The 26886-nt window shown below is 39.2% G+C and overlaps 1 protein-coding gene across 2 annotated transcripts in view; it reads right to left on the bottom strand.

The window, feature by feature from the left end:
• The window catches only part of LOC126336892 (uncharacterized protein C18orf63-like), a 186826-nt gene extending 167997 nt beyond the window's left edge, over nucleotides 1-18829 (bottom strand). Inside the window, exons 1-2 of one of the 2 annotated variants that reach the window (XM_050001005.1) lie at nucleotides 18250-18829; nucleotides 9675-9810 (exon numbers count right to left, since the gene is read on the bottom strand). In XM_050001005.1, coding sequence (XP_049856962.1) covers nucleotides 9675-9810; nucleotides 18250-18425 — 312 coding nt within the window. In that variant the 5' untranslated portion in view covers nucleotides 18426-18829. Of the gene's footprint in view, nucleotides 1-9674; nucleotides 9811-9960; nucleotides 10167-18249 lie in introns of those variants that run through there. The other variant, XM_050001006.1, reaches the window with a different exon arrangement.
• Nucleotides 18830-26886: the final 8057 nt, after the last annotated feature.

Genomic DNA, 26886 nt, shown 5'->3' with positions numbered 1-26886 from the left:
TGTACAGTTCTATACACTACCTAGGACTCACTTAACAGCGTGGTATTTACTTTAAATTACTGTTCTCCTATGATTTGATGTAGTATAACTCTTAAATCTGATTTGTCATTCATGGAAACAAATATAAAATTTGTCTGGTATATTAGGTTAGGTTTTATGTTATCAACTTGGATTTTCCAGAATGAGATTTTCACTCTGCAGCGGAGTGTGCGCTGATATGAAACTTCCTGGCAGATTAAAACTGTGTGCCCGAACGAGACTCGAACTCGGAACCTTTGCCTTTCGCGGGCAAGTGCTCTACCAACTGAGCTACCGAAGCACGACTCACGTCCGGTACCCACAGCTTTACTTCTGCCAGTATCCGTCTCCTACCTTCCAAACTTTACAGAAGCTCTTCTGCGAACCTTGCAGAAGGTAGGAGACGGATACTGGCAGAAGTAAAGCTGTGGGTACCGGACGTGAGTCGTGCTTCGGTAGCTCAGTTGGTAGAGCACTTGCCCGCGAAAGGCAAAGGTTCCGAGTTCGAGTCTCGGTCGGGCACACAGTTTTAATCTGCCAGGAAGTTTCATAACTTGGATTTTGCTTTGTCATCTGTATGTTACACACAGAATAACTTTTTACATTGTAGAGTTCACCATACTTCTGAATGGGAAGTTACACTATGATTAGAGTAATTAACAATTGTGGGATGTATGTATATATGAGTAAATCAATGGTGATCTTGTGCTGATACAAATTTTAAATGAACTGAGGAAGTGATGTGTAGTGGAGTGTGGCAAAATGCAGCACTTAATACTGATATACAGTTTACTGCAGTTAATAAACTCATAAAGATGAGAGACACAGCAGTTGTGATGACAAAGGGATTATTCTGAGAAATAATATATAAACAACTGAACATAGTAATAAGAAATCTCATAGAACATTCAATGGAGCGCATCAAAAGGGCGCCAAGAGAATAAAACTGAAATTTTATTCAATTTTATTTTTCTTGTGTTTCACCTTGTATAGTTGACTGACTAAACTTTACATATAACATGTATTTTCACACACACTAACTGTCAAATAGTTTATCTGTTTCACTAGTCATTCCCTTCATTTTAGTCAGAGATTTAGAAGAGCTTTGTCTCTCTGCGATAGCCAAATCTCTTTGGAGGGTTTGTAATACCACAACCCTTTTTGGGATCCTGTATCCTTTTCCAGTCTCATCCCCACTCTCCCAAAAACGGTATATGTGTAAAATCAGTAATTTACACTGATTTAAATGGCTGCTAACATTTTGTCTTTTCTGGATATTTGAATTCGAAAACACTGAAGATTTTCTTTTGCAGCAAATTAGCAATTTGCACTAATTTAAGCTGCTGTTTTGACATTGTTTAAATTGGGTCTCACCAATATGGAGAATGAAGGAAAGACATTGGATTAAAAGTTGATGTACCATCACAATTTGTACATTATACAAACTTCAGGAACATGGTAACAATAATATTGCTATTGTAATTATGGAGTAAATAACAATAAAATTTCTGATATTCGTAGTCATTGAAAGACAGCTATTTTTATGTGTTCAAACAAATTGTATCCCTAATAGAAATATGGCATGATAATTTTGCAGTTATAATTAAGCATACTCATGTTTAAAATTTGTGTTAATGAATGGAACTGGAATTACCCACCATGGTAGTGGAGAGCACTAACACACTGTTTCCTGGACTTGGGTAGGCACACTGTCCCCGGTTCGAATCTGCCTGGTGTACTAACGTCAAGGGCCGGAGTATCAGTGAGCCTGGATGTGATTTTTAGGCAGTTTTCCACACCCTGCTAGGTGAATACTGTGTGGTCCCCACGTTCCACCTCAGTTACAAGACTTGAAGACATTTGAAACACATTCACACTATTCCATGGATTACACTAGATGCAGACAGTTGGGGTACACACATTTTGCGTCGGTCGGGGGGGAAGTTGTTGTTACGGGGTGGCGACAGGAAGGGCATCTGGCCACCCCTAAAAATTAACACGTCAGTTCTGGTTAACCATAACAGCAGACCCCGCCAGTCAGGATTAGTGCTTGGAAAGAGAGAGTTAAATGTAACTGGAATTATGACTACAAGTAAATGTAAAATTTTACTCACACAACATTTAACTGGTTGAATCTAGGCCTTTCATTCAATAAAACTAATCCCTCTGATCATCTGAAAATGATAGGGTGATTATCTTTTATATAAGTAAAATGATATATCCAAATTAACAAAATGTATTGTGGCGCTGATAAAACATGTAATTTATAGTGTTAATAGAAACAGATTCTTTCCAGTCTTTAATTCACGTAAATTTCTATGCAATTTGGGAAGATGTATGTAAAAGTTTTAATTGTTAAATATGCAAATTTAATATGTAACAGTGTCAGTAATAGTTTAAAATCATATAAATAGAGGCGATTTGTATGCCACCATAATTCAGTGCAGTTTGAGATCAGTCTTAGGTCAGTCTAAGTTAGTCATGAGACAGTGTTAAGTCAATTTTACGCATGTAGTTCACTGACGAACATCTAGCGTGCGAAATAAAACTCTTTGTGAACACGAATTCCTGGAGCTTATTTCTACCATTGCATGATTCCTGAGTGGCAATGCAGTAACATCAAGATGAACCTACGCCAGCATTAAGAAGCAGCACCCTGGATTACACAAAATACGTATTGTTTATTTGGTGGAGGATATCCATAATATGATGTGGTATTCTGCTTTTCTTGTGTTAAGTAATGATACACATCCCAAACTTCACCATACAAAATAATTTTTGCCACTTTATATTACAAATCCCGAGCCTCTCACCTGTTCAGATTCATCGATGACATCTCTGAACTGGATTGAGGGTTAGGACACTCTATTCATGTTGCTCCAGAGCCTTAACACCTTCTCCCCCTTTCACTTTACCTGGTACCTGGTCCTACTCAACCAACAAGCCACCTTCCTCGATGTTGACCTCCATCTCAAAGATGGCTACATTAGTACTTCTGTCCATGTCAAACCTACTACCAGCTATACCTCCACTTCAACGGCAGCCACTCATTCCATACCAAGAAATCCCTTCCACACAGCCTAGCCACCCATGGACATCACATTTGCAGTGATGAGCACTCCATCTTGAAATATACCGAGGGTCTCACTGAGGCCTTTACAGACCATAACTACCCTTCCAATCTTGTACAAAAACAGATCTCCCTGGACTTACCTTTCCTGTCACCCACCACCTCAAGAAGTCTCACTGTCCAGCCATAGAGGAGCATTTCCCCTTGTGACTCGGTACCACACAGGACTGGAGCAACTGAATTACTTTCTCCACCAGGGTTTCAACTACCTCTTGTCGTGCCCTGAAATAAGAAATGTCCTACCTACATCCTTTCCACAGTGGTATTCCATCACCCACCGAAAATACACAATATTCTTGTCCATCCCTATACAACTCCTGCTCCCATCCCCTTGCCTCATGGCTCATATCCCTTTAATAAACCTCTATGCAAGACCTGTCCCATACACCCTTCCACCACCACCTACTCCATTCCAGTCACAAACATCACATTTTCTATCAAAGGCAGGCTACCTGTGAAAGCAGTCATGTGATCTACAAGTTAAGGTGCAACATCTGTGCTGCATTCTACAAGGACATGACAACCAACAAGGTGTCTGTCTACAAGAATACAAGAATGGCCACCAACAAACTGTGGCAAGAAACTACTGGATCACCCTGTTGCTGAGCATGTCGTCAAACACAACGTTTTTCATTTCAATGACTGCTTCACAGCCTGTGCCATGTGGATCCTTCCCACCAATACCAACTTTTCTGAACTGCGCAGGTGGGAACATTCCCTGCAATATATCCTATGTTCCTGTAAACCTACTGACCTCAACCTTCGTTATTCATTGTCCTGACCCATCCAGCCCCTTCCCTGTTCCCATTACAGCACTACACAGCTCTTATTCCGCTGACACAAACAGTCTTTGTACTTCTCTCCTTTTCTTCTAACCCCCCCCCCCCCCCCCAACCGCATATAGCTGCCCTATCCTCTCTCCACCTTGTCCTGTGTGCTCCCCAGCAGCACTTCACTGTCCCCCACCTCTACCCTACTATCCCTCCCAATGCCCGCCCCAGCCTCCTCCTTACCCTTGACCGGTTGCCTCTCCCATCATGCGCTAATAATCGTAAACTGGCTTCAGCTACCTGAGACGGTGGTCATGAGTGTGTGTGAGTGTGTGATGTCCATTTCTGACAAAGGCCTCACTGGCCGAAAGCTCATTTTGTGATAGTCTTTGTGTTGTGCCCATCTGCGACTCAGCATCTCTACTATATGGTGAGTAGCAACTATCCTTTTCGTAATATAACTATTGTGTGAATAAACATTACAAGATGGCAGATCTGTAAGAGACTTTGAGAAAGTTGTCACGTAACTAAATCTACCTGTTGTGACAGAAGCCTTCAGAAGCTGAACATCTTGCTGGTTCACAACCTAAAAATGATGATGTAGACTCTATCCTTAAAATGAATAGTGAGAAGTGTCTTTTTAAATTCAAAATTGGATGTTCATCAATCTTTAATCACATCCTTAACATCCTACTTACAGACTCTACAAATGTTTACACACAGTCAGTTAGTAAAAATCAGTTAGTTAGGACAGACATAAGTGGAGCTTAATAGTTCTCATCTTGTAAAAAATTAGAATTGCGCACAGTACAGATGAAGTGATCACACTTTGTTTCACATGCAATTAAGTAGAAAAGTCACAGAGCTGTTACTACAGCCACAAATATTACTTAATTGAATGGTAACATGCACATGATATCTACTGTTCATAACTATAAAACATGGTCTCTCCGCCTGAATGAATGGAGAGGCAACACAAATGGTTCCCCAAGCTGGGCTAAAATGTGGAGCAGCTAGCTGAAGTTATGCTAGAGAAAGACTAATAGCAGAATGACCAAAATGATGTGAGACTGAGAGCAGGATGAGGCCAGACTGACTGTAGAACAAAAGCATACTGACTGAAGTGATGCAAGCTATGACCTTCTAAAGACTCGCTCCAGGGTATTACTGAACTTTGTTAATTTATAAGTTTACAAATTCTAAAGGTTGGAAAGTTCATCTTTTATCGACTATTGATTTTGTCATTATGTTTTGTTTGTATATTATTTCTCATGAGAAGCTTTTATTAAAATACACAGTACTAATTTATGTTGGAAATCCTGGGATCTATCTTGTATGTTAAAGTTTAGTTACAGAAAATTTACGAATTTTAATTAGAGACTATTGCTCACTAATATTGGTGCCAACTGTGAGTCAGAAAAATCTGGCAAACAAAAGCATTGCAACAGATACCATAATTTACATCGGGATGGCTTTAATTAGCACTGTATGTTTGGACCAGGTGAAATCTTTAATTAATAATGTCTTTTAAACTCATCAAGGTAGCATTAATGAAAATATTGTTACTGAAAAGTGGAGAAATGGCTCTTTAATTTTGAAGTTATACTTCCTGCTAAATTTATCTATTACCACATAGCCCTATGGCTAAATGTACAAACTTTGTATAATTGCAATAACTTTTCATGGCCATCATTTCTGATGAAACTAAAATTAACTCACTGTAAAAAGGACAACTAAGTGAGTGACTTGAATATTTCAAGTTTTGCGGGGGGGCATTTGGTTCCACAATTTTGGTAATTTGCACAAGATGAGCAATGCAGGAACCTTAACACCAGAATTTTTGAAAAGAAGATTAGTGATGCACCTGCCTGAAATTGGCCTTTTTTACGCAACAGTTTTTTTCTTTCGGAGGACGAGTTATTGTACCAGTATTTGGGAGGAAATACACAAAATTCAGATGAAAGTTTGAACGCATGTGTTTGGAAGTTAGCCCCCAAGCATTTGCAATCTGGTGCAAAGACTGTGGAGATTGCGAGTTTCCTGGCAGTGAGCAGCTTCAACAAAGGGTATTCAGCAATTCTGAAGACCATAACAATGATGGACATCATCCTGGGACTCTATTTGACTCAGTTCGCCAAGCATTTGGACGACCACCGGATTCAAGCGACCGAAAACCGCTTGTCACTGGCCATACAAGTGGCTCTGGAGCAGTGCAGGATGGCCCAGATTGAGCAAAACACCCTCTATGAGGAAGAGGAAGGACTAGTTTACGGACCCGGAATAGGAGATTGAACGTAAGTTGCATAATATTGCATTTATATGTAGTCAAAACTTCAAATGCGTTTTTCTCGAAATGGCTTTAACACACGGTATGGTAACTTCAAATTGACTGAACTGATTGGCAAGATTCTTTGTTTCTGGTGAAGCTAACTAAATTTTCTAGGAGTTGTACCACTTTTATTAAATGGTGAAAAAACCCTATTTTTTTCAAATGGCCGCCATTTTGTTTCCTATGGTCCAAATAACTTAAACGAGGTAAAACTCCTAAAGAATCTTATATACTTCGCTAATGTCAACTAAATTTTGATTTCAGACGAGCCGGCTGACCTGTGACATACTGTGTGTGGAGGTCTACATCAAAATTTTGTTTCGTTCCAACAGCACTTCCGGATTTGCTCTTCATCATTTCTGGTCAAAAAAAATTCAATTTTGTAGAGGAAATAGCAATAAACATTTTGAGCAAATTTGACATTGATATCTGTAACACATCCCGAGAAAAAAATCTCAAAGAACATGCTTCTTTCCGGTCAAAGATGTAAACCTCCCCTTAATAGGGGAACTAGATGATAATGTTCAGGGTATTAGTCGAAGAAATATATCATGTTAGGTGAACTGTGGGAGTGCCAACTCAGTATGGCCTGTACAGCAAGTTCAGGGATGAGTATGACTGTTAATCAAGTGAGGAGGGCAAAGCACTCCCCTCACAGTAAATGTCTTCTCTTCCCGTTATGAATGGAAGGCAAGAAGGGTATTTTTGGGGGCAATCCTGGATCTTGTGGTTCAGACAGACTGTAAGATTAATAGTGTCACTCCAGCCATCCTCTACGAGAGCCAGGTTTGCTATTAGGTTACCAAGTTCCTGAGTGTAGTCCTAACTTCTGAAGTGAAACAATGTGGCAAATAATGGAAATCTAAAGCACTACAATTATTATAAGTTTATGATTATGGGGCAAAGTATTTCTGCTCCTTTCAAGAAGTTAAAAATGTCCATAATGAGTTTTCAGAGCCTTCTAGAGGAAAGTAACTGTAAATAAAATAAATATCTTAAGATTTGGACGTGAAACTGCCCAGAAAGTGGGAATTCATGTTATCACAGACATATTAAATGGATTAATTAGGGTTACTTTGTTTAAAACAATTACAGGAATTCTGATAATGTGTGCAGCACTTGGTAACTTGTGAAGTGACTAGACCTAGAGTACTATTATTCGATAATGGTGACCCACTAGATGTTCCGTATCTACATTTATTTAAACTAATGCGACAATATGTTGTATTTGCATGTATAGCAAACTGTACTAGACAGAGTAAGTAACAGTTTTAGAGTAAAAGGTAGTAACAACCAAGTAGCTTCCGTACTCAGAGCAGCTCTGTAGGGAAGTTTTTAGTTGTAATAGTGGGTAATATGTCAGTTAGAAGCTACGTTTTGCCCTTCAAAAGTACAAGGGACCATATAATTATAAGGATATCACAACTCATGTTAAGTAGATGCAACTTAAGAGAACAAGAAGGTTAACAGCACTCATCATTACTAAATGATGATGGAAAGAATCTGATAACTGGATTGATGAAAAGCACGTGACACACACACACACACACACACACACACACACACACACACACACACAATGAGACTTGCTGACTATGTAAAATAGAGAATTTAGTTTAGGAATGATTTGTAAACTGTGCATGTAGCATTTCCAAAATGTATAATGGATTATTATGAATCAGTGTACAGTAAGAAATAACAGATGGTTCTGTTGTAATAAGTAGTTTAAGAAACTGGAAGTATTATGAACACTGACATGATTACTCAGTTATTGGAGTGGCAGATGTATGGATACAGAATAATTTCATGGTTTTGGGATGGATAGGTAGAATGCCTGTTCCCTAAACATTTTAAATAATTGAGCAATTATGCTCAGTGATATGTAGGATTTGTTAGAATGAATTACTTATGCCTTTAACACTTTTCTCCATTTGGTTTGTGAATTCTTTTACGATCAACATGCTCCAGCGAGATCTTGTGGCAACTGCCATTCAACCAGTTTACATCACTGCAAGTACATATCTTGGAGTCTGGTGCCCCATGCACTGTGCCACGGTGTCCCTCCTGCAGTAAGTTCCATGGTACTGTGCTTCCCAAGAATGAAGAGCTTCTCTGAGATGATGTGAGACACACAAGAAGTGAGAGTTATTAATAAAAGACTTCAAATAGTAAGCACGTAATTGGACAACTGTAAAAGGCTATGTTAAATCTGGATAGCCAATTAACAAATTTGTTGCTTGTGATACACGTATTCCTCTGTACTTACTCCAATAGTGACTGATTAGTTAGTACCAGGGAAGAATGATTTCAGAATGAGGTTCCAATAAAAGAATTTAAATCTCACGGTCAAAAATGTCGACAGGAACTGTGGCAATCTGTTGTTACAATTAAAGAGCTTGGAAGTCTGCAAAGGAAGTGTGGCAGTCCATCAAGCACCCCAACCATGCTCAAAAGAAGAAAAACCAATGCCCTGAATGTTCTGCAGATATAAGGCTGGATGTAATAGCCCAATACCCTGCAAAAAAGGTATATTACAATCATCCTAGGTGGAGGGATACAAACTATTGAAATTGGTAGCATGTTGAAAAATGATTATTTAAATATGTATCATTTTGAACTTAGTAATAAGTCCAATATCATCCTGTACATTGTACTACATATGATCAAAGGACTCAATAAATAAATAAACTATGAAACAAGAAACAGTTTGCCAAGAATGTATGGAGTTTTTCCACAGTAACTAACGTGAATAATTTCTTGTTGGCTGAATTTAACCTTTATTTATAACCTTTCTTGGTTTCTTTATGTCTTGTACCAAGGTTACGTTCATTTTACCTGATTGGCACTACGTACACGAATGTGGCCATTTCTTATTTTCACAGTTGAAGATTAAAATTGCTACATTGATACCAAAAGTATATTTTTACTGACTTCCTAATATATGAGATACGTATAAAATAATTGTGTGAACTGAAATTATCAAAAATTCATCGCTGAAGAGTTAAAAAACTCAGAACCTTTGGTGGATTTTCTTAACTGGGAAATCTGACTTTTAGATTCCATGTAACACATGAGTAGGGTGTAATAACAAAATGCATATGTACTTGTAAATTAAGTAGTGGTTCAGCTCTTCTATAATGCCAAAAATTCTGATGTACTGATCAGATTTAACAAATACTTTTAAATACATATATAACAATGAAGATTGGAGGTCATACATATTGCAGCAATAAAATCCATGTCCAATTGAGGGAACATAAGATCAAAGTAGAACACTAAAACAGGGGCAGCTGACAAAAGCTGCCAATAATACAGTGCCCATTTAAATAAATAACAGACTACACAATGTAAGTTAGACAATTTTGTCAGTGCTATGGTGTCAAGTATGAGCAACATGAATGATTAATAGAAAAGAGCTTTAGCTTACAATTAATCCAAACTTCTGTAGGTGAATATCAAGTCTGCCTGCTGCTTTATTTCCTTTGGTTGTAATAACATAAATCCAGCCTTGTGAACCAAGTACAGGAGAGGCAATTATTTCAGGTACTGAAAATATAAGTTGCCTGAAAGAATATATAAATTACATAAAGTAACTAATAAAGTCATATGGTATTGGCAATTATGTATGAATCATATAATGTCAACAGTGAATAATTCAAAACAACATACTGCATAACAAAGAACAGGATAAATACTTTCCCAGAGTTACTCACATTATTGTGTTGCAAACATTCTTCATTTAGGGATCTCTGTTAATAGAAAGCTGTGTGTCTCCACGAGAGGGGACTCTTACTTTCATGTACAACAGGATTTAACTGATAAAATTTCATGAATATGATCACGTTTTCTGTTTACAACCTCCAACACAATATGTCAAAAGGCACACTTTTCCTTACTTATGAGCTTTGTGCATGCTATTCTGTAGAAAGATGGTGTGGTGAGTACATCAAACTTTGTCTTCAGTAAAACATGAAGCAGGATTATTGTGCAGTAATTTTAAAAGCAGGAAGTACACAGACATACACCTTCACACATGATCTGACAGATGTCTGTGAAAAGGAACAATCCTATATGAAGCTCCCAAATGCAAAAAATATTTTTTTCTGTTGACAGATGTATAATAAATTGAGGATCCTTTGTACTAGGCAGAATAAAGGGAACCACACTGCATGGCCAGATTCAAATTTGAATGTCATTCACTATGTTTACGTGTGATACATCTTCTGAAAGATGAAAACTGCATCGCGGAAACTGTTCTACCTGTTGTGTTAAGGTCTGCTAGCCCGGTTACGTATGTCACCTGGAAAACAGCTATTACAGTTCATGATTTAGTCAGCACAATCCTTTCAATAAGACGAAATGTAGACAGCTTCAGTCTAGTATTTCTGCTTATCCTTCACTATACAAAAAGCCAATCCATCCATATTAGCCAAAAATCTTTAAAAACAAGATGAGACCTGACAGCCCAGGCACGTTTCAAAACCATTAACATCTACGTGAGAGCAAAAATTGATTGTGCGACTGGAAAACCAGCAATCAGAAGTGAATTTCCAGAATCGATTTTGAAGTGACCGTCCAGAAGCAGTATTGGGAAATTGGTCTATAAGTCTGGTTTTGGGAGCCCCATGTAAACAGGATGACTATCCCTGACTGTAAGCCTAGTGTCTTTAATTTGTACCATCTTGTTGAGTACATAACTTGGATGGCTATGAAGCTCAGGACTAATTACAGAAAACAATGAGGATGTTAAATAGAAAACACCAAATGACTCTAGTAAAAGTTTGAAAAATATTAGCAGGAGTGAAGTTTACTGTTCTGATCACAAGAACATACAAATACTAAGAGTGAAGTTCACTGTTCTGATCACAAGAACATACAAATACTAACACACATGTAACATTTTTACATCTAGAATACATGTACAAGAAGACACTTGCCACGGAGTGGCTGCACTACTGGTCTGATAAACATAGGCCAGATGTCAACATATGACAGACAGTGACGTTGGCTGGGTCCAACTCTATAAGCCATTGGCGGGCTGGCAGAGTGCACTATGGGGAGGCTGCACGCGCATCCAAGAGTGATGCCCTCTACCAGTGCTAGTGCCTTCTGCCTTTTGCGGTGCACCATACAACTGCGCACTCGGATCACGGGTGTGGAATCTACACGGATCACTAAGCCCCTCTACTGTTTGGGGTGGAGCATTGCTGTTTCCCCGGGTATGGTGCGATGGCTGCGATGTGGAGATAGCATCACCCATGTCCATGGACTCCCTGGAGGTGAGAGAAACTCCTAGTTGCTGAAGACCTTAGAAAATGTGCAAAAGTGGCCTGTGCGTGGAGTGTCCTGATGCACCGCTGCCTGAGGATGAGACGACAGTATTGGCGATGGACAGTCCAAGTTGGGACCCTGGTGACAGCTGGTAGTGGTGTGGAAAGTGGAGGCAACATTGGCATATGCCAAGCCCATGCAGGAGGCATAAAACCAGCAAGCGGCATGTCCACTGGCTGAAGGGGCACTGGAGCTGTTTCTTGAGGCTGTGAAATCACCGGCTCATCAGGCACAGGCAGGATGAAGATGAGGTTGGAACACCAGCAGATAGGTGGCACCTAGCGATTGGGGCACTGGTGAAGGTTGTTGTGTGGCCAGCACATTGGGGGGGGGGGGGGGGGGGGGAAGAGGAATCGCAGCTGATTTCAATGATACTGGATCTACAATCTCCAGTCCAGAGGGGGTAGAATGGTGGCTGTTCTGATGCACGATGACTGCCAGTAACCAGTGGGTCACTGACCAAAACCATGCAACTAGACTGCCATCGCTGGCAGGTAATTTCGTACAGTGGGACACGATGGTGGGTGAGGTCCCAGATGGAGTAAGTGGAAAAGTGTCCGCGGCTTGTGCCTGTGAAGGAGCTTGTCAGGGCTACAAGAACCAATAGGAGTCACCCAGTAGGCTGTGAGAAGAAAACTGTAATGCCTCCTCTGCATGGAAGTCTTGCAGATATTTTTTCATCTGAGTGTTAAACGCGTGAACTCTATACTCAGGCTCCCCCTTAGATTGGCGGAGAAAGAGAGCGGAACAAACACGGCGAACGCCTAATCACACACCGAAACCATGAAATGCCTGAGACAGGAACTGATGTCTGTTGTCAGAAACTAGGGTAACCAGGAGAAATTTCAAAGAAAAAATTTCCAAGAGAGCCTCAATAGCGACTTTGGTAGTGGCTGAGGAGCACTGGACTACATATGGAAAACGAGAAAACATGTCAATGACAAACAGCTAAAACACATCCAGAAATGGACCTACAAAATCCATATGGATGTGTTCCCAGGGCTGGGTTGCTGGAGGCCGTGGAGAGGATGAAGCCTTGATTAGCACACTAGCGACCTGCAGCAGCCAAATGCTCCAGCTCTCTGTCAATGCCAGGCCAGTAAACATGTCTGCAAGCCTGTAGCAGGTCCATAATCGTCCTGGGAAGACTTGCCAGGGGTTGGATGCCCTGCCATGATGTGGTGTGCATCTGTTACTCAAGAGAGGGTTGCAAAAAATTGGTCTTCTGCAGACTAAAATGCAGACCCAAGGCCTGGAGTTTTTGGAAAAGGGCCCAGAGATTGTGCAAGTGCTGCTTGTAGTATGTTCAGTAATGACAATGTCATTCAGGTAGTTGAAAAGCAAATGTGACCTGTTCCAAATAGTGATGAAAAATTGTGGGGCACTCGCCACACCAGAAAACTGTTGGTATTGATACAGGCCAGAAGGCTTATTAAGTACCATGATATGCTTGTACTCCTCATCTAAGGGTAACTGGCAATATGCTTTGGAAAGATCAAGTTTGGAGAAGAACTGACACCCTGCTAAGGACATGAACAACTCGTCTGGGCCTGACTTTGGATGTGTGTAGACTACAGACTATGAATTCAAGGTGGCCTTAAAATTGCTGCAAAATCACAGTTTACCAGAGGTTTTCCTCACCACGAAAAGGGGTGTGACCCATTCATTAGAGAAAATGGGAACTAAAGCCATGAGAGATTTAGTCAGTCCAGCTCCGCTTTGGCTTGGGAGAGCACAGCTATAGGAATGTGCCAAGCAAGAAAAAAATCTAGGATGAGCCGACTGCTTCAAGATTATGTGAGGAGAAAGTCTGCAGCACACCCTATGCATTCTACAAAGATATCCTAGATATCCTGAAATTTTAAGCACATTCCAATAACTGACAGAGGACTTGGTCAGATACCAACTTTATGGAGTCCGTGAGTGAAAAGCTAACGAGTTGAAAGGCATCAAACCCAGAAAGGTTTGCTGAACTAGCATTGTGGATGACAATATAGGTAACAGGCTGAATCACTAACAAATAAGTAACAATAGCCATAAAGTGCCAACCAAGGGAATTTGCTGCATACCATATCCCTGTAAGTGCCTGTTTACTGGCAACATTGGTAGAGAGCCAAGTTCTGAATACGTTTGGGCATTAAGCAGGGAAACTGCCATCCGGTGTCTACCTGCTGGTGCAGCAGTTGTGAGAGAACCATAATGCTCATAAACAGCTTGTTGGAATCCTGACCAGGAACTGGTCCTCTATATGACACTTGCTGGATATATGTATCCATGTTCTCTGATGCTGCGTTCTATGCATTTGAGGTGCACACTACTGCAATGTGGTTTTTCTTTCGACGCTTATGACATGTGGTCCAGCTCTGGGGACACTCTGATCTATGAAGTTGAGAGTAACAAGATGTACACAATGGTAACAGGAAGCAGTGGCTGTAACGCTCTTTATGAGTTGTGCAGAAGCCACCAGATCAGCCGGTTAACACCGTCATGACGTCATCCTCCCCGGATGCAGCCGGGTCACCCAGTACCTCATTGCACCATGCTTCCAGCTGCTGAACAACAGCTTGTGAAACCTCATATGTGTGGGCAATGGGGAAATCCTCTTTGAGGGAGGGGTTTTCTCATTGGAAGGCTTCCTTATTTGAGGCACAGTGATTGATAACATCGCGAACCATGATGTCTGCATACAACTCTTTTCACTTGGCCGCAACAAAATGGGACTTGTGACTGAGGTCGTGGAGGGTTGCAGCCCAGGCACAATAAGACTGATGGGGCTGCTTCTTGCAATGGTAGACTTCAACACTAGCAGCCATGACGTGCACATGGTAGTGATAACAGGAACACAATAACTAGCATAAATTGTCAAACAACAATGAGGAATGTTCCTGTAACAGGGCCAACTAGTGCAGCACCTGATACAAGGCATGAGAAACCAATGACAAAAACAGTGCACAACATACCTCCACATCTGTAATGTGGAAGACAAGAAAATGGTGGTGTTTGAATGATTCCCAAACTCCTGCCACCTTGTCAAATGGCACGAACATAGCAAGATACACAGCCGAAGACAAACGAGGAGAGAGAAACACTTGCTTGGCCTGTTGCATGACCATAAGAAGTTCCATCTCTCATTGCACCAATGTTTTAAGCAGAGACTCCATTTCACAAGAAGATGCGAAAAGCAGATCAAATGTCAACATACGAGTGACAGTGAGGCTGGCCAGGCACAGGAACAATTCTATAAGTCGTGAGCTGGCCGGTAGAGTGCACGGCGGAGAGGCTGCACGCACATACAAGAGGGCACTCTCTGCTGGTGCTAGGTGGTGGTGGTTAGTGTTTAACGTTCCGTCGACAATGAGGTCATTAGAGACGGAGCGCAAGCTCGGGTTAGGGAAGGATTGGGAAGGAAATCGGCCGTGCCCTTTCAAAGGAACCATCCCGGCATTTGCCTGAAACGATTTAGGGAAATCACGGAAAACCTAAATTAGGATGGCCGGGGACGGGATTGAACCGTCGTCCTCCCGAATGCGAGTCCAGTGTGCTAACCACTGCGCCACCTCGCTCGTGCTGGTGCTAGCATCTTCTGACTTCTCTAGTGCGCCATACAACTGTGCATCCAGATAGTGAGTGTGGAATCCACAAGTGTCACTGCATTTACAACAAACATAACAAAGGAACTAGTTTCAATATATTTCCTAGCACCACTAAACATATTTTTTATTTTTTTAAAAATATTACAAGTAGTACCAACAATTTGTAAAAAGATCAAGGAAAGCACTGTTCAGTACAGGTATCAGACAATCTCCAGAAAAAAAAATGGAACATCTAGAAAACGGCCAAATGAGCAATGATAATTTTCATAGCATAAATAGAATCAGTACAAGAGCATATTCAGAAAAAAACATCTCTTGTGAAAAAGACAGTTCAGATGATAAAGTAAAATCAGTTCAGAAATTTGAAGACAGAAGGACAGACAAAGAAGTCACAAAAATTACATTATTCTTTATGAAAACCACACAACACTGGTGTAATATTCTACAATATTTATTGTTTATTTCACAAACTGGTTTTTGGCTGTTAATGGTGTAATAGCCAACAACCGGTTTGTGAAATAAATAATAAATATTGTAGAATATTATACAAGTGTTGTGTGTGATATTTTTCATAATGTATAAAAACTCTACCAAGAACAGACAGAACAGTCAAACAATGTGATGTCTTTCCTAACTTCTGCATACCAAGTGGGGTACTGTGGGACCACAACATGACTAGTTCATTCTTTATAGCTGCTTGAATTAGTTTATATTTTTCAGACTAAGTGATGTTGTTAAAATATCCCCATTAAAAAACTACCATTGTTGTACTTTTAAAGTAAATTTATCTATACAAAAAATAATAAGGAAATGTTTATTTGAGTCCTTTGGAACCTTGCATGGGATTCTGTGCGACAAGAATACACACATGTATAAACGACCATTGTAGAAAGTTATACTGGCGCAAGTGTGAAATGAATGTTTTAAATTTTATTGCAATGTTGGTGTAATAAGTTTCAGTCAAATACTTTTCTCTGTTATTTGTTTTCTTCAGTTCTGACACTATAGCATATTTTGTTGCGAAATGTACATGTTGAAAATGCTAAAGTTACAGAATAAATATGATTTACACAGTTAATGAGATATAGAAGAAGTAATGCAAATAACAGAAGTAGAATTAGAACCAGGACATAGTGTTCAGAAACAGAAGACAATGTGGAAGAGGTTGAAAATGTTATAGAAAAAAGAAACTGATGAGATTCAGATCTTGGAGGGACCTACAAATACAAGAAAAATGGAATGATATGACAATCAATGTATAAAAAACCAAGTAGGTATCAGAAACAGGTTATGTATTTTTTGTTAATCTAGCAGTCTCATAATTACTACCAGGAGCCTGTCTTCAGTTGTGGACTCCTTCATGTTGTTCATCACACCTAAAATAGCGGACACAAACAAAACAGCTGAAACAGTTTATAATTTACTGAACGTAACTCACTCTACTAACAAATGTAAGTGGATCCTTACAAGTACAACAGAAATGTCAGGTTTCACAGGGCTCCTTGTAAGTGTGGGGGCACAAAAAGCTAAAACACAGCCACTTTCTATGTTATGATCCATGGACCCCTTGTACCAAAGGAAAATATTCCCAGCTATATTTTCGAGAAATATGACAGAAGTGGAGCAAGATTAATCAGCTTTCATTAGGAAGTGTACTTAGTTCAGAGTCTTACCCAAGAATGGGGGAGGGTCGGGTGGGCAGGGAAAGAGGAGTGGGGACAATGGATTTCCCTTAATCCCCTATTAGGTTAATTTCAGATTGATCCTACTAATAACAACGGAAGAGTGACCCTTAGTGTCAACAAAATAAAAACACATAAAACATTGACACAGTCAAATTTCAGCTTAATGACATCACTGTAAAGCTGGAAAGAAACAAAGGATTAACATAGAAATTACTCAAACAAAACATGAGCAGTTTCCATGGAAATCTCTGTAAGATATTCCCTTATAAAGGTCTTTATTAAGCTGTCAACAGACATATTAGACAATGAAACTGGTAATTTAATCCTTGTAGAATGAACAGAAAATTAAAACTGTATTTTATTAGTTACTCCTACTAATAATTATTTGATCAGTTTGAGTCAATAGTAATTACTAACAATGTTCACTGCAAACATGTTCTTAGACTTCAAATGTAATAATATAACAAGTCGTAATGGATAAACTGCGACTACTTAATATCTTTAAGGCTTGTTTCACAGCAACTTTCCCCTGGTATTTAGATTGTCTCTTGACGCCTCTACATGGACTATCAATAAATAGCACTATATTGATTGTGAATACAGGGTCCTGAATTAAGTTACCACTGTGGCCTTCATTTCTTATTCTTGTGTAGGCCTATCCTGAGTTGACGCAGATCCTGGTAAATAGGACTTTATCGACTGTTAATACAGGGTGCAGAATTTCACCACGATTTCAATTTATTAATATGTAGGCGGGTCCTAACTTGCTCCTGAAGCAACCCCCCCCCCCCCCCCCCCCCCCACCGCCCACGCAAGACGTAACAGTTTAAGCACGTTGCTAATTTGTCTAAGCCGTAAGACATGACCCATCATATTCATTCAGCGGATAGCGGTACATCGACGGCTTCCTTTCAACCAACACTCCATTATGGGCTGCTACTGTTGAGCAGTTGTTAGCCTCGCATGTCTGTCACCTACACCGCAACTGACAAACGACAGTGGCAAAGTAGTAGAATGCTTAAAGCCTTTTAATTAAGTGAGTAATTCGATGCTAAATAAAATTTTAATGACACACGCGATCTAGCCTATCGATTGAACTAATAAACTAATTTCGTGTTTACTGACATCCGTCTTCTGTCGGAAATGTCTACAGGCATCAGCTACAAGACACAATCTGCGCTTAAGGATATCTCTACACAAATTGTTCAATAATGTGTTATGATTTAAAGTGTACTTCGTAGCCGTCCTGTGAACACATCTGGTGATATTCGTTCTACGTTGCTGTCTTTCGATATCCAATTTTCCGACTGTAGGATTATCGAGAAATCTGTTTATACAGTTTTAACAAAGCTACCGACAACCGTACCACTTACCAATGTTTGTACATGCTCACCTGCACTTCAGGATCTGCCACTGATAGTCTGATTTCGCGGAACTATCGCGCTTTTCCGAAACGTTGACCTTCGCAACTATGCAACAAAGGTCGCTAGGTTTCGGCACTGATGCAAAAACCACTACTCTGCTTCCATTTTCTTCTTCGGGCTTCATTGAAAGTGATTTTACAGGCATTTGAGAATATTTGTAGCAATGACGATCAAACGGTCCAAATGTTATTTGTCGAATGTTTCGTACTTCGCGGGTTACTTCTATTGGACATAAAAAGAAGAATGAGCAAAGAGACTATGCGAAAGATACAAATATTTATGAACGAATGCACCTCTCGAAGGTGCGATTGTAGACACGTAATAACTGTTAGCCTAAAAAGTTAGCTATGTATACACATGCAGAACAGTGCAACTGTTCTTTTATTATGTAAGACTACGAAGTGGAAGATATAGCAAATATGAGCTCTTGGGGGGTCTCTCAATGAATACGTATATGAAGAAACGTAAAGGTAACATCACTTAATTGTCTTCTTTCACAACAATATCAGAGATTCCATTTTCTATCGGTACCAACTGTAGTTTTTGTTTGTCAGTACGACAGCCCAGGGAAATTAGCTCAAAGAAGGTCGCTCTGGCCAATAAGTATGGAAATGCTGGAAATAATTTTAATCGATACTAGGCATCTCGAATAAGAGTTAAATCGGTTTGCAATGGCTTCAGCTTGTGTTACACTTTTAAGGGCCGAAAAACTACGAAGTCTTTGGTTTTTGTACAGTTTGTCGCTTGCAACTCGGAAACGATTCAACCTACAAAAAATTATTAAGTCACCAAAAACGAAAGAGCATAAAATTTCATGTCGAATAATCTACTTCGAATCGGTTCAGCCGTTTAGCCACAATCAATCTCAAACAATCAGCAATTTTAACCAACTTGGCCGATAATAAGTCTTGCTCCTGTTCCAATGCCTTGTAACTCAATGCCAACTTCATACAAAAATTACATCATATTCTGCGTAAAAAGAGCTCCTAAATTTTAAAATTCACTCACTCCTTTGCACAGATGCAAATAAACACGTGAAATTATTCCATAGCACTAAATTCCCGCTAAGACTTTTGAACGACAAATCATATGCGTTCGTCCAAATATTCAAATTTAAGGGCATTTTAGTTAGATACCTATCTACTTAGGTAGTTAGCATGCTCGGCTAGCTGCATGGTCTAACGTGCTGCTTCCCGAGTGGGAAGGCGCTCCGGTCCCCAGCACGAAACCACCTGGAGGATTTGTGTCGAGGTCTGGTGTGCCTGCGAGCCTGTGGATGGTTTTTAAGGTGCTTTTCCATCTGCCTCGGCGAATGCGGGCTGGTTCCCCTTATTCTGCGTCAGTTACACTACGCCGGCGATTGCTGCATTAACAAGTTCTCCACGTATGCATACACCATCATTACTCTACCAAGCAAACATTTAAGCTTACACTCTTGTGGTATGTGACGTTTCCAGGGCTCAGGGTGGACTGCTGTGTCCTGTTGTGGGATTGTGGACCACTGAGGGCTACAGCTGGACAAACCCTCCATCGTTTCTAGGTCCGTGGTTCAATACACAATATCTAGGTAGTTAGCTCTAATTATTAATTTAATTTTTAAATTAGGTAATTTACTGTGTTTTATATTAATTACTTGTGTTTGTGGTAAACATAAAAGGAGTATCCAATGTTACCTATTAATTTGTCTCCCTTTGTTGCTTTCAGAGAACCGGTTATGGAGAAAGAGAGCTGAATTACTGGCTATCTGGTGTATTGAACAATGACATGTATGTGATTCATAGCCAAGTTGTCTTGATCTGGTGGACACTACTTGTTTCATATGTGGTGATGCAGTTGACAATCGTTAAGATAAGGGTATGATAAAGGAAAAGGCACTGAATACCTTTGTTGATACCAGCAGAAGAAGAAGGGTGGCCATCATACCTGGCTATAGCGTCAGACATCTGTAATCATCCAGAAAAAGTGTTGACAACGTTTCTACAGAATGGAGTCAAATATCTCAAGGCCAAAAGAGAAGTAAAAAATCTAGAAAATGTCACAACAGATGAAATGAACAAGTTCGGCTTCAAGAAACTATTATTGTTTTTAGAGAAGCACCCCTGAAGAGACAGACAGTGTGCAGAAGAAAATGAACTTGGAGACAAAAAAAAAAAAAAAAAAGAAAGCATAAGAACAGTTGCTGCAGGCAGAGAAGATGAATGAGGTGAGCGTATTTTACAGAGGCTCAGCACTGGAACAGATGTAGTAGCAGCAGAAGGAAGGAACCACAGTTTCTCTCAAATGCATTTCTTCCTCCATTCCTTCAACAACTTTAAATTTTTGTGGCCAGCCTGAAGTTTAAATTAGTGAGTGTATTGACCTCATAATGAAGTGGATGGAAGAAAATGACTTGTGTCAGTTTACAGTAGAAGACGTTCTCCAAGTAAATGAAGGAGTTGTTTCCAGAAAGAGATATATACTTTTAAAGTTGTCTAGAATATTGAAAGATAATTGTGGCACCTAGAACCAAGCAATTCAAAAACAGTAAAAAATGTGCTTCCAAAACAAGGGCTACAGCATCCAGACAAACAATTGGTATCAGTCAAGTAAACTCTCATCAATGATAAACATATGCTGGTGGTGAAAGCAGCTGCAGAGATTATACATGAGGACATGGAGTGACAAATATATTCTCTAGGTAAGTATCCCTTTTGCGATATGTTTTAAGTAGTGTGAATGGAAAAATCCCAGATTGTTTGACATTTACGTTGGACATTACAACCATTCCTGCTATTAAAAGAAAGGAAGATGGAGATAGGAAGGACAGTACTCAGAAAAAAACTCCGGGCCATTGCACATTCACTGATATCAGTGATCTGACCAAGATCATTCATATCTCTAATCCTACTAGGGGTTGGAACTTTGTTATACAGGAAGTATGAATGAGGCTCTGAGTGTATGTGCCGTCAGCCATGGGTTTCAAAGGTTCATATTGTGATGTGAGGAAATTTGAAGTTTTAACTCTTCAGCAGCCTCTTGAAATCATAATCAAAAACCCATTTATACAATTCATTTTTGGCAACCCAGACATAAACATGGATACAATTGACAAGAATGACACTTTTCATGCCATGGGGGCTATTCACTGTTTTACTACCAATCGTCACTAGAATACAGCAGTATTCCCCTGGCATATTTCGATAAACCTAGTGAAGGAGGTTTTGCTAGTGGAGTGGTGAAAGTACTACAGCATAGATCTGCAGATGTGATGTGTTACGACAGGGATGGAAGGATGCGATTAACTAATCTGGGTGGAATGAGTTTATGGAGAGAACAACATTTAGCCGGCCTTTCCAGGCCTCTTGCATATTGTGCCTTCCATTTATAAGCACATCCACCTTGGATGTTGATACAATCTATACAGCTCTCAAAACAGCCATTAAAATATAAATGTAAGTAGGCTGTTTACTTTTTCTTATTGGTAACGCCACGTAGCGCTCTGTATGAAAAATCACTGGCTGTGCCGTGTGCAGTCTGTGGCTGGTTTGCATTGTAGTCTGCCATTGTAGTGTTGGGCAGCGGCAGCTGGATGCTAACAGCGCGTAGCGTTGCGCAGTTGGAGGTGAGCCGCCAGCAGTGGTGGACGTGGGTAGAGAGATGGCGGAGTTTTGAAATTTGTAAGAATTGGTGTCACGAACTGATTTATATATTATGACTATTAAGGTAAATACATTGTCTGTTCTGTATTAAAATCTTTCATTTGCTAACAATGCCTGTCAGTAGTTAGTGCCTTCAGTAGTTTGAATATTTTATTTAGCTGGCAGTAGTGGTGCTCACTGTATTGCAGTAGCTCGAGTAACGAAGATTTTTGTGAGGTAAGTGATTTGTGAAACGTATAGGTTAATGTTAGTAAGGGCCATTCTTTCGTAGGGATTTTTGAAAGTCAGATTGCGTTGCACTAAAAAATATTGTGTGTCAGTTTATGCACAGTCGTGTAATAATTTTCCTAAGGGGACGTTTCATATGTCGACCCTTAGCCGAGGACACCTCACTGGAATCTTCTGATTTCTTTTCTTGTAGTTTGTGTAATTAATGTAGATTTAGTTTATTGCTAGCGCGTAATTGTAGAGAGAATCTCCTTTGTAGTTGTAGTCTTTCATTGTTGTACAGTACAACAGTTGTGGCATGCATGTAGAGTTGCACCAAGTATTTCGCAGCTGCACTTGCAATTAACTAGATATTATTTTCAGTGCTACGTTAATGTGTTCTCTTATTTTTTCTCTTCAAATTGTGCTTTTATGTGTTATCGTGTGAAATATTGTGACAATGATGGCGTGTGAAAAACGTAATACTAGGCTCCAAAGTAAACTGAGAAATGACAGTGAAGACGAAAGCATTGTGTTAGCGCCACCGAGTAATGAATTAACTAATGTTTAAAGTAGTAATTTGGTAATTGTACATAGGGAAATGGAGCGGGCTGCAAACAATGGTGTAGACAGTGAAACAATTAGTGAACAGGGAAAGATCATCTCTCCGCGGTAATGACTATCACAGAGACAATCAGAGAAACAGACAATATGGGAACCAAAATAATTATTATCAAGGGAGACAGAATAACTTCAGACGCAACGGTCCAGTTCGCAGTTACAATTCAGGGAGAAATTCTCCACCACATGACCGACAAACAAGGAACTATGTAAACTACCGACAAAACGACAAACCTGAATTCCATCAGAACTGGCGAGCTTCAAACCGGGCAGGGCCTTCTCGTCAAGGTGAAATTGTAGAAGTTAGGACTCCTAATTCCAATAACGGCGCACGCCAACAAAGAGACAATGACTCGCACCGCAGGCAGCCACGTGCGCCGGCTGGCTCAGAGAAAAATAACATAAGACGCTAGCCTTGAGAAACATTTTAGCTTTCCTTACCGACGTATACAACATGATAATTGCTTTTCAGTTGACAGTCTGCGTACTAGGAAGAGTAAAGGTTTACACCACATTTTACATGTAAAACCGTTTATTAAGAGATAATCTGCTTTTTAAGTTTGTCTTTGCCATAAAACATTTCACTTCACATTTGTAGTATGTTTTGTCACACTGAGAAACTGTTAACATGCAACAATGTTTTGAAGTTAACTATACAGTCTAGAACCTAGGGAACATTTTTAAACAGAAATTACGAATGCATTGTTATAGTGAACAGACGACACAGTGTTGTTATTTGTACATTCTGGCTTGTTAGTTGCACGATTACGTAACGACTATAAGGCTTACATACTTAGAACATGTACTGTTAATGAGGTTTTAATGCAACATTTTGGTTCAGTTGAAAAGACATTCTTTATTTGAAGTACTTTCTGTGAGATTAAAGATGACTTAGCGTTTGGTTTCTTTGACAGCTACACGATTATATCACGACGCTACTAATGTGTGACACAATTTACATTGTGCTTTTGCGGTGTATCTGTTTTATATCTGCACAGTTTTTCTGAATTTTTCTGGAAAGTAAAACATGTTTTAGTAGTAACTTTGTGGTATAGCTACAATGAGACAGCCTTTTCTGTAGCACAACAATACGTACAGTACAGTACTTACTTCATCACGGCAATAAGCGTAATAACTATGATATCTATACGCAAAGCATTTCACTTTTGTTTATCATGAGGTGAGTACATTGACTTCTGCAGAACGTAGCTTTCGGAGGGCGATAACTACTACACTCCCACAGAGATTATCTCACAACACGACGCACAGCTTAGCACTACAGTACATGCAGTTGAGTGATTAATTTTGTACTGAAAACATTTATTTTTAAAGATATTTGAAGTACAATGATACAAAGGTTTTCCGTGATACATTTCATTCGATTGCTGTAATCTGTAACACCTGAGGATATAATTACATTATTCCTCAGGGAGGTACACGCTTACTTTGTGTACCATGTGTTTGGCAAGCACAAGGAGCCCTAGCTAATATGGTATTTGTTTATACAACTTTACACATCGGTACTATATTTCTCTAACACATAAATTACACAGCTATCTGATCATTTAACTGAGAGAGACAAACATTTACTTTGCTACATCAGTGACAGATGTTTACGTAATTACACCATTGGATAACTTCACACTTACGAGCTTGTATTTTGTCTGTACTTTGTAAACTGTTCATATTTTTTCAGAACCATTGTGATACTATGAGAGGTTTGAATGATGTATTTGGTATGGGATCATGATTTTTAAAGTACGTTTGAGGCAGATGACACTTTGATATGAGCAGAGAATTTTTTTAAGTTTTGAAATTATTGGAGGAAGCTACGACGATTTTGAGAATTTGACTGAGGTGTTATGATGTTATTATTACGATGACTATGTGTATTACGCTGTTGCGGTATGTTTATGATCAATAAGCTGATGCTATATGAGTTATTTGATTATGCTGCTTATCTGTTATGATGGAATATTGAAGAAGTGTTGACGAATAAGGTAAGAAATAATGAGTAGAGGTTAGGGACTCTGGTTTGTGCAAAAGGTTGTTGGAAACCAAGAATGGCACTTTAAGAGTTATGAAATGTATGTAAATGCGTGAATCTATTACAATGCCGACGAAAATTTTTGGACACTGTTATATCAATAGGATTTTGTTTCTACTGATGTGTAACGCAAATTCTTGAACTGTGAATTTTTTTTTATATGAGACTGCCACTGTAGCGGAAACTGGTGTCGTAAATATTTTGATAAGACAGTTAAGTGATCACCTGCACGTAATGCGTCGTGGGCACCCAGCTGCGCGACAACCACCTGACAAAAAGAAAGCCATTAGTGTGTGCCTTTCAGAGACACAGGTAAAAAAAAAAAGAGGCCATTATCCTCGCTATTGACATTCATTCCTTTGTAGAAAGCATCGCAAATACGACACGCTCAAACTTGAAAACATATGATTGTACTGTGGAGCTATTAATTTATGATATTTACTGAAATGAAATGACTTATGGCTAGCGAATGACGTTTCACGCCTTGCTTTGCCTGTTTTGTTTAATATCTAGTTTCTAGCTGCACTTCTGCATTGGTTACAATAAACTTTAATGGATGTACTAATATAGATATTTTATGCCTACAGATCCAGTAAATAATAACTTTATGATGTACTTAAAAAACGAAGGAGCACAAAAAGACATTTCCCTTCACAGAAATTGCATACAGAATTTTCTTTTCAAGTACATGGTAATATTTTTTTACAATAAATTTTAGTTTTGCAGCACTTTAATTATATAGACATTAAGATGTGAATATACATTTCCCTTATCTGCATTGTTGTCTTTAGTATACTATTTTTTGTGCTTGTGGGTTTCTGATGTTTAGATATAAGTTATTACATTTACTGCGGCTTGCTTTGCAAATCTGCATTTTTTGGGTCATTGCTGTTTGTGTTAATTTGTTTTGTGCTGCTGCATTGCGTCGCCCCTTAGTTTAGCATCTGAGCTCAGTAGGTTTAAGTTAGCTCAAGAGGGGGTAGCCTACATAAAAGAATGAGTTGCGATGAATTGGAAGAAATGCACTGAGAGGTTATACAAAAAATGTACAGAAAGCAGGTATAGGTAGGATTTTCTTGGAAATAAATGATGAGGTAAGAAATATGTGAACATATAAATACAAAAAGCATGCTTTTATATGATTTTTTTGGTGGAAACAAATGTTGAAATAAGACGAAAGATCTATGGAATGAAGTTTTGGGTTGGACTGCAGTACCAAATGTTACACTGAAAACAAACCCTGTCCTTTCCTCCTGTGTTATTCTTCTATGTGTTTATGTACCCTTGTGTATTTGTATTTTTCCTGTCTTTGTGTTTTTAGCTAATAAGATTTATGTTTTAGAATTTTTCAAATACTATGTTATTTTCTTTGTAAATATGCTTAGACATTATTTATTATGTTTTGTTCTAATGCTCATGTGTGAAATTGATGTTTCTAAAGTTATTCTGATCTTTTAAGTATTTACTTATATCATAATTCCTGTAATACTGATGTATTTGTTATTTCAATTCTTTTGTAAAGCCTGTATTACTGCAAATGTTATCTGTACTATTATGTTCTTTAAAGATGTATTTTGTACCTTTGTTATTGTATTCTTATGTTATAAAATTGTAATTGACACCAGTTCATCAAAGTAAGTAACTTGTAAATTACATTTCACTGCACACGTTTCTGTTGGTCATAGTATATGGACAATATGTGAGAAGTAGGGACTGATAGTGTTCGCACGTGTGTTAATAATTCAGTAAGGGACTGGATAACAGCATTGCTGGTTGTAAGGACATTTCAAAAACAATTTTTGTGTGTGCACAAGTGGTGGTTATGGACTTCCTATATTATCCGCAAGACTGGTGATTGTGCGCCAGCACAGTCAAACAGATGGCTGCTGGCCATCTCTACAAGGACTACAGTGGGTCTACACCTTTGATGACCCACCAATACCATTATTTCTACAAGGAGTGCAGTGGGTCTGCACTTCTGGTGGCCTACCAATACCGTAATCTCTACCAGGACTACAATGGGTCTACTCTGTGACGACCTACCTAACAATATTCTTTAAAACTTCGACTGACTCTGCTGTGGGTTTGCTCTG

This window comes from Schistocerca gregaria, chromosome 2 (assembly GCF_023897955.1).
Source record: "Schistocerca gregaria isolate iqSchGreg1 chromosome 2, iqSchGreg1.2, whole genome shotgun sequence".
In the NCBI taxonomy this organism is placed as follows: Eukaryota; Metazoa; Arthropoda; class Insecta; order Orthoptera; family Acrididae; genus Schistocerca; species Schistocerca gregaria.
This window is presented reverse-complemented; position numbering and strand designations above follow the sequence as displayed.